At 38.5% G+C, this 9,015-nt stretch overlaps 1 protein-coding gene across 2 annotated transcripts; it reads left to right on the top strand.

Moving 5' to 3' along the window:
- Positions 1 to 1,231: 1,231 nt before the first annotated feature.
- On the top strand, positions 1,232 to 4,895 carry LOC103716832 (uncharacterized). 2 transcript variants are annotated; one of them, XR_605608.6, is made up of 5 exons: positions 1,281 to 1,576; positions 1,733 to 1,799; positions 3,226 to 3,315; positions 4,219 to 4,466; positions 4,607 to 4,895. XR_605608.6 is itself a non-coding variant. In XM_008805009.6 (4 exons), the coding sequence occupies exons 1-4, from the start codon at positions 1,415 to 1,417 to the stop codon at positions 4,281 to 4,283; spliced, it is 384 nt and encodes a 127-aa protein (XP_008803231.1). In that variant the 5' UTR covers positions 1,232 to 1,414; the 3' UTR covers positions 4,284 to 4,895. The 2 variants fall into 2 exon arrangements, 1 of the variants encoding a protein (XP_008803231.1); XM_008805009.6 differs by having other exon boundaries at positions 1,232 to 1,576; positions 4,219 to 4,895.
- Positions 4,896 to 9,015: the final 4,120 nt, after the last annotated feature.

The following is a 9,015-nucleotide window of genomic DNA, read 5'->3' as shown; positions in this document are numbered from 1 at the left end:
CAGCTTCTTTACATCTAAATACGAAGATTATTTTTTCTATCAACTGAAATTTGAATAATCCATATTATCTTCCTAGATTTTAAATTCTATTTTTTTCTTGCAACCTTATTGTCAAGAGTATCTGTTGGCATCATCTCTGACTTTTCTAGAACATTCTATAAATTTTGTCCTATCAAGTAAAAGTTGACAATAGACTTTCAAATTGAATAGCAGGTGTCGTTTAACTTACGAAGACATGGTAATAGCAAAAGCAAACATATTGATGTTGGTGAAATCGGCCCTCACAATCCAAATATTGAATTACAATAGAGTCCACACATTTTTCCACGTGCATAATGATTACTAGAGGCTCTAGAACTACGCCGAACAAGTACCTTTAAAACTATCAACAATCAAGTTGCTGCTTCAAAAATTATGTTTCAAAAAATCAAATCAAAGCCACATATTGTTTGATCACTTTCCAACCTTGCTCCGATACCCTAAGGCTTTGATACCATGAAAACGGTACACTATTCGAAGTAGATTGAAAACACCAACCTAGGATTCAGAACAAACACTAAAAAATAAGAAACAAAAAAGAGATACCGAAAAAAAAAAGGAAAAAGTAAAAAAAAAAATTTAAAAAAATATATATTATAAGTCAACAATCGTACTCAGCTCAAGGTCTCAAAAACAGGACCTTTCTTTCTGGTGTCTCAACTGAAGATGCATGCTCATTATCTCCTAGACAAAAACATTACTATAACCAAATAACAAACTCTAGTATATTATGCTTAACGCTCAACCTAATTAAATATGGACATGAGTCCAAAAGTTATTAGAATTAATAAAAAAACTAAATAAAAATTCTAATAAAATTTAAATTTGGCAATGAATCTCAATACTGCTTATAGATGAATCTCAATGCTGCATGCAAATCCATGTTCCAACCCCATATAACCTCAAACACAGATAGGCTGCCGACTTGCAGCACAGGTGAATAAGCTCCCATAGTCCCATGTGAGAAAATAGACATGTTGGGTTTCCAAAAATTAATAAATAAAAACTGTTCGTCGCGTTCCGGTGCGCCCAATGCATACGACTTCCCACCAAGAGGAGCAGGCGAGCCGTTCAAGCAAAACCAGCAGAAAAGTTTCCATCACCATTAATCTCTTGACACGTAACCCCTGTGGGTTCCACATATCACAATCGTGTGTCCTGATAGAAGAATAGCCTGTCTCGTGTTCTCGACATAACAGCTAATTTAATCTCAAGCGCTGGGTGCGGGGCGCCACCAGCCGCGCACGGCTAATTAGGGTTTCTCCGCTTCCCCTTTCAGACTGCCGAGCGAGCGAGCGAGCGCGAGAGAGGAGAGTATATTGTGTGTATTAGGGTTAGGGTTTTGAGGGGTTTGGGGGGTTTCTAGGGTTCCGCCATGGCGAAGTTCAACGTCGTGCAGAAGGATCGGCGGAAGAGGATCCAGGAGCGGAAGCGGGCGATGCACGGCGATCCGAGCACCCGCAAGCTCAAGCAGCACACCGCCCCCGTCGCCATCTCCGGCAAGCGCAAGCGCAAGATCTTCAAGAAATGGCGAAGAGTACGAATATGACTACAAACTCTCCTCTCTTATTTATATGATCGAAGAACCCTATTTCCTCTTGTTTTGATTTTTTTTCTAATTTTTTTGGGTGTTTTGGATTCCAAGCTTTTCTGGGAATTCTAAACATTTGTTTATGGTTGTTGAACTTGGCAGGAGCAAAAGGAGGCCATCGAGAAGGGTTTGGTCACGATGGAAGACGTCGAGATGGCAGTCGCAGAAGGTTAGTGTTTTTTTTTAAAAAAAGATAAATGCCATCATTTTTTGCCTGCCATGTTTTCCTTTTTTATTTTTGGTGAAAAATTGATTAAATCGTCACTGGAAAATCAGAAATAATTTTTACTGGAACTTTTACTTCGTTGATGATTGGATTCGACGTCGGACGTTTGTTTAAAATAAATCCTAATGTAACATCAAATTGAGCTTTTCGTTTACTGGGGTTATTGTTAGGTATCGAATTAGGGTTAAGACTTTTGTATCAATATTTGATGAAAAAATTGTTCTTTTTCTTTCTCCCATATGGGGAGGTGTTTTCTCTTGATTAAAGCACGGGTTGTGTATGTTTACTGTTGGAATATTGGTGTTATGATAGGAGTTGATCTATGAGCATGATTACTGTGTGGTTGAAAGACGGGATGTAAACTCCTTCATTAAGTGGTAGCGTGAGATCAATATATTGCTTCCATATGGTTGTTATCATTGTATCATCGGAACATTATCAATTACATGTTATAAGAATCATGATGCGATAGCTGAATGTCTCCTACTTGTTCAAGATGGCTGAGTTTGTTTCTTGCTGTTGGTGAGTGAGAGTTTGCATGTTCACTAAGAAAGAAAAGAGATGTTAGGGTTTGTATTTTGTCTGTTTGAATAATAAAAGGCATTCTTTTTTCTTTTTTATTTTTAGCTTTCATGTTGCATTGCCTTTTCTTTGTTTAAACGTGAATGTCAGGGAAGATCTTCCTAAATCCCCAATTTCATCGATCAACAATTCTGAGATGATGAGTGGATGGTTGGTAATTGAACCCCTGCCAACATGAATTTTTGTACATTGACCTAACCTTGTCATTGACCCTGTGTATTTGTCTATAACTGTAAACAGTCTAGGCATAGCCATTATCAAAACCCTTACTTGAGGCCAACACAATTTAGCGCTCCTGTTACTCAATCTTAGGTTTTCAAAAAAAAAAAAAATGCAGAGTAGTGCTGTAAAATCTGGATTTTCTATCATACCAAGAAGCTTCCACAAGTTTGGAGGAAATCTCTGTTACATATCTCTGTTTCTGGGCTTGCTCGTAATATTGTGATGGTTGGAATTTTATAGCTACTTTTAGCTTTCAATTTAGCAATGTTGAGTTAAATCACTGTTTGAAGGAAAAGAGCAGGCAGTTTGCAATATAGCAAATAAAAAATGGGTTAGGAGTACAAGAAGAGGAAGTAATTGGAGTTCATCATTCATGATGATGATGAGTTTTTCTTAATTTGTTACTCTGCTAAAAAAAAAAGTTTTTTTCTTAAGCTGCAGGAAGATATCATAAGCATATCATGTGCAACATCATAAGAAAATTCATCATGTGCAATTACTTCATGGTACTTCTTGCTTGCACTTTTGTTAGATTTATTGATTTTTCTTTGTTTTTGGTTGCTAGGATCTTCTCAGAGCACCAACAAGAAGTCTCAGATGAAAATTCATTTAAAGAAGACTTCAAAAATCCAAATCAAAAGATTAAAAGGCAAAGGCAAGTATTGTCTTCTTCAAACTGATGAACTGATGATATTTTTATTGTTTGATTCAGTGTCTGTGAATTTGGAAAGCATAATGTCAACAACCAGTCTTGTTATTTTTGTCAATGTACCAATTTTTTTGATGGAGATGCGATTACAATTCATTGTATCATGGACTAATTGAGATGCTTTTGTTGGCCTTGTAAGAACAGTTATTAGGAACTTCTTTGTATATACATAGGCATTTTCTATTAAATAAGGATTCCGTCTCTAGGAATAATGCTCAAGTAATGACACAGTTTTCTCAAGGAAATAATTGTAGCACCTGACAATAGGATAACAGCACTTTCATCAGCAAAAGAAATCTTGGTTTCATCCATGACACCATGTTGAAAACTAAAGCATAGGCAACCACCAAAACAGTTTTAAGTAGAGAACTATCAGTTATCCTGATAAATGAACCACCAGCACGTACATAACCAACATGCAAAACACGACGTGTTGCTGCAATGACATGGAGATGCTGTACATGGTTACCCAAACATGAGCATGGTAGATTTTAGGTAGCAGACATTTGTACCGGATTAATGTACAAAGTAGCCTTTCCCGGAACTGCATCGACTAAATTGTTGTTAAGTTGGTGGCAATCTTCGTTGAGTGCTTTATTTTGTTTTGATAACACACGTCATCTTCTCAGTTTATTATAACATTTGAATCAACTAATATCCTGGCATTGGTGGAGTTATGGTGACACTTTTCACTGTTGAAAGATAACCAGTAAATAAATATCATAGCTCTACCATTATTCTCAGCAATGTTTTTATTTTCCCTTTTTGTATTTTTTTCAATTTAGTGCAAGAAAATAGTTCTTGGATTCTTCCCTCTTTGATGTATATATCCTTTGCCTATTTTTGTAGGTAAAAGCAAAAGAAAATCTTCCATACCACCTGCTGATGAGCCAGGAGATGCCATGGTAGAATGAGGAGGAAAACGCTTCTATCTCGTTCCAACTGATCTTGTAATTATGGTTTCGGCACCAAGCCGGCAACCGTATATCTGGAAACTTGCTTGTAGTCTTCAGCTACCTCTCTTCCTCTGAATTAATCACCAACTTTTAAGAGTGTTTAGTGGAGCAGTTAAGTTTGAAAGAAAACCAATTTAGGCGGTAAGTATTCTTACAGAATTAATGCTTCCTCGTGTTCTGGAGTAAACGAGCTAGAGTTCATTCTAAGTTGTCATGATTTGTCTTTAATTTTATTTTTGAATGCAACAAACCTTTTTGTGAATGTTTTCTGGTAAGCACAGATGTTGGAAGGAAAAAGATCTCTTGGGCATTAGCCTGTGCGCTCGAAACAGCAATAGAAGGATACTGGTGGATACTTGTACGATAACATGCAAGAACGTCCGCTACCTGTCCCTCTTTTTGGGCCACAGATGCAACAAACTGCATTAATGCATTTTTTGACATGATGATGATGCTATAGTTGTAACCTTGTTTAAGGTCATATGATTGGCGCTGCTTGAATTAAAGAAACCTTTATGTAATTTTTAAAATATAAATGTTTGGTAACATTATTTAAGATGTTTTACTGTACCACCTATGTCTTAAATTCTAACATGCCGCCAGTCATCTTTGGAGACGGCGGGACAGAAAGCAAATGATAGCAGCCTCCCAATTGGAACCATGGTAATATGTTTCTGTTTTTTATATAAAATATCCTTGATAATTTTTGAGATTTTTGAGAAAATTAATTTCGCATGTGGCATCACCAAGTTGGCCGGTTGGCACCATCTAGACATGTGTTACTATGGTAGTGATCTATATTTAAAGGAAACGCAATTTCAATCCATAACCTTAATTATTGTCACGCCGCGAGCTTGGAGCGTGAAAGATACTGCACACCTATATCGTGGACGTACGGGCATTTAAGGTTAAAATTTACTTAATCAATAATTTATTTGAATCAATCTTACAAAGTTCTAATATAACATATGCCAACACATATTTACTGATAACATAAATCAAATTAATTACTCTAATTAATCTAACTAAAATGTCAATATTTTAAAAAAAAATCATTGGCGGGGTTGGATTGCAGCCACGTTGAAACTATGTATATATAAAATAGATTTATCGTAACTTGCCTAATCATATTTTTCAGATTTTATAGTAAATACTATAATTTTTAAAATAATTATTACTATGTGTGATCCATTTTACTAAGTATAAAACAAATATCAGAATATAATTAACTAATTATTAATTTTATTAAGAATTTGAAAAGATACGTTTTGAAGCATTAAGTTATTTATTTATTTTCGCTTTAAATACTATTTCAGGCAAATAGGTCAGATGCACCTATTTAATATCATTAAAATTTTAATAATTTAACTATCATTTTAGAAATCAGAATTAAACACAACAGTTTCATGCCTTCAGATTAGGTGGATCAAGTGATAATGCTCGACTGCTCAGGTCAGTCTGAGGTAGAAAGATTTAATGGGTCAGGTAAATATCAAAAGTGGTCAAATCTAGCTGAACTATGAACTAATGGCCTGTCTACAGCCCGGATATCGGGGCGGCTCATGGTCTCTAAACTGGGACAATTTGGATCTGTGCAACAAGAAGAATAAGGCTTACACTAGGATCCCCAAGCATGTCTAGAGAGAGAAAAAAGAGAAAGTATCTCAGCTTGGGTCTGGATTTGGTCTGATCCTGATTTTGGGTCCCGTTTGAGTGGTTCAAGTCGACTATTAGGAGAAAGTTCTATATTTAGTCAGAATATGGGCTTTGCTTAGATAAAGAAAAAGATACACGTTTTAAGGCTAGTTGAGCTTTTGGGCCTGATCTACTTAGTTTTGGGCCTAATCCACTTGGTTAAATCCAATCAGAGGCTTGGCCTACTTAGTCTGGTTTGACCAAAATAGAAAGAGAGAGATATGGCCTGGGTCAACCTAGATCAATCAATTTATCAGATCCACAAGTTAAGTAGAGAGAGAAAAAGAGAATTTTCTTCTCTCTTTTTTTTTCTGGCCCAAAATGAACGAACTTGGTCCACAGTAGATGAACATGGCCCACATTAGATGAATAGGGCCCAACAAGGCCCCAAAATGAATCTGACCCACAAGGGATGAATAGGGCCCAAAATGAATACGGTCCACACTAGATGACCAGGGCCCAAAAAAAAATATGACCTACAATGGATGATCAGGGCCCAACAAAGCCCAAAAGAAGTATGACCCACAATGGGTGTACAGGGCCCAACTAGGCCCAAAATGGGCTTGGCCCAACAGGGCCTAAAAGAGTTTTTCGCCTCGTTGAACTAAGAAACAAGAAGGGGGAGGGAAGGAAGAGAGGGAGGAGAAGCCAGTGGGGTGGCCAGGCTTGGGTGGTCGGAGGTCATCGTCTGGTTGACGGCCAGCCGACAACTGTGTGGCTGACGGCTGCCACGACGACCGGCGAGAAGGAAGAAATCAAGATCATCCTCGGTTTGGATCCGGAACAGGGGAAGGAGGCTCAGTCTAATTTGAAATGGAAGAACGAGGGAAGAAGACTTACCAACGAGCGGCGAAGATGAAGGATCTCGGCCGTGGAGCTCAATTCGACAAGCTTGTGGTGGCGACGGCGGCGCTTGGTCCGAAAAAACAGGCAGCAGAAGAGGGACCTTCCAAATCTAGGGATGCTCAACCCATTCAGTAACATAAATTCAAAATCTCATTTCCTCGATTAAAATCAATGTGATAGGTAAATTTAGATCAATTATCAAAAATGTCATATAAACTAGCAAGATTAGCACTAACTAAAATCTAAGATTGAAATTATCACCTTGATGTAGGTTCACTCCAGATCAGATTGGGATCGATTCACAACAAAATCTATTAAAATTAATTGTATCTGGGATAGAACTTAAAATAAAATGGATTCGATACACTTATAATGGTAGGGTATTGATCCACAAAAGATAATGACCAACATTTATTAGAGTCAAATCATCAAATCGCTAGGAATGTGATTCACAAGATGAACATGTAATAGTGGGCTTGAGACATCAACGGTCTATCAAAAAAAATGATTGGCATCAAATCACAAGAGAAAGTCTGAGAAGGCAACGTATTGATACCATGATTCTTCAATATGTCACAAGGCTTAAAATTGAACTTAAATTTATAAATCAAAAAGAGGGGACAATTAATATATGACTTATTTGGATACTTCAAAATTTAGATCATGATCAACTCATCCTAGTCATGAAATGCTCAAAATTTTCTTTAGCATACCAAAAATAGAAGAATCTATCAGAGAGATAACATAGTCATATCATGATTCACCTGAGGATTAGCAGTATTCACGTTTCCTTATTAAGAAAAGCCTTCTTTATTGAAAAATCTAGTCTTCCATCATAACATGTTACAAAACACAGTTAATATTTTTGACCAGTTTAAAATGACTTAGTCCACCATATTTTCACTACACAACTCTAATCAATATTCTCCAAAAGTGCAAATCTAGCTAGGGTTGAAGTAATGCCTAATCTATCGCCTGAGTATTGGGATGATTCAAGGTCTCTAAACTGAGTCATCTTGGATCCGAGCAACAAGAAAAACAGGGCTTACACTAGGATCCTCGAGCATGTCTAGGGGAGAAAAGAGAGGAGGGAGAATCTTAGCTCGAGTCTGGATTTGGTCTGATCCTAGTCTTGGGCCTGGTCCGAGTGGTTCAAGTCGACTATTAGGGAAAAGATCCAGATCTAGTCAGAATGTGGGCTTGCCCAAAAGAAGCATGACCCACAATGGGTGAATAGGGCCCAAAATGGACACGGCCCAACAGAGCCCGAAAAAGTTTTTCATCCCGTTGAACTAAGAAACAGGAAGGGAAAGAGAAGGAAGAGAGGGAGGAGAAGCCAATGGGGTGGCTGGCCCTGGGTGGTCGGAGGCTGTTATCTGGTCGATGGCCAGCCGACAACAGTGGCGTCCGGCAAGAAGGAAGAAACCCGAGATCATCCTCGATTTGGGTTCGGAACGTGGGAACGAGGCTCGGTCCGGTTTGGAATTGAAGAACAGAGGGAAGAAGACTTACCAACAAGTTGCGAAGATGGAGGATCTTGGCCACGGAGCTTGGTCCGACGAGCTTGGGGTGGCGAAGGCAGCGCTTGGTCCAGAAAAACAAAGCAACAGAAGAGGGGTTTTCAATGAGTGGCGCTCGGTTGCGATGGCACGGCAGCCGCCAGAGGAGGAGGAGAAAGAAGAACTCATCGGTGGTGGATTAATCAAAGGGTTATAAGGGCTTCCGAAGGGGGTCGGCTCGTTCACTGCCGCGATTCTCGCGGCAATTGAGTGAGATCAGCAGCCGTTCAAGGCGGTCATGGAGCTGCCACGGATCCCGCCTCTGTTACCCCGAGGAAGGGTAGAGATCACGATCTTTTGTTCCGGCTTCTCCTTCGGCCATGGGCGGAAGCGCGTTGGGCCCACCGGCTTGAGCCCCAAATGCCCCATTCTGGGCCGAATATCACAGTAATTGCCTGAAAGAATTGTCTAAAAGCATCAAACTGATCAAATATCCAAATTATATGTCGAGCAACCAGTATGATTAGTTAACAAATGATATAATTGACCAATTGAAATGATATCTCATTATAGTCCTGTATACATATCAGAATGAAGTTAAATCCAAAAGACTAGCATGAATCTGGCAATAATTCTAATTAATTATTCAT

Source organism: Phoenix dactylifera, chromosome 10 (genome assembly GCF_051530095.1).
Source record: "Phoenix dactylifera cultivar Ajwa chromosome 10, Ajwa_hap1_PhDact_Kaust_v1.1, whole genome shotgun sequence".
In the NCBI taxonomy this organism is placed as follows: Eukaryota; Viridiplantae; Streptophyta; class Magnoliopsida; order Arecales; family Arecaceae; genus Phoenix; species Phoenix dactylifera.
Note: the sequence above shows the minus strand (reverse complement) of the source record. Positions and strands in the feature narration are given on the sequence as shown.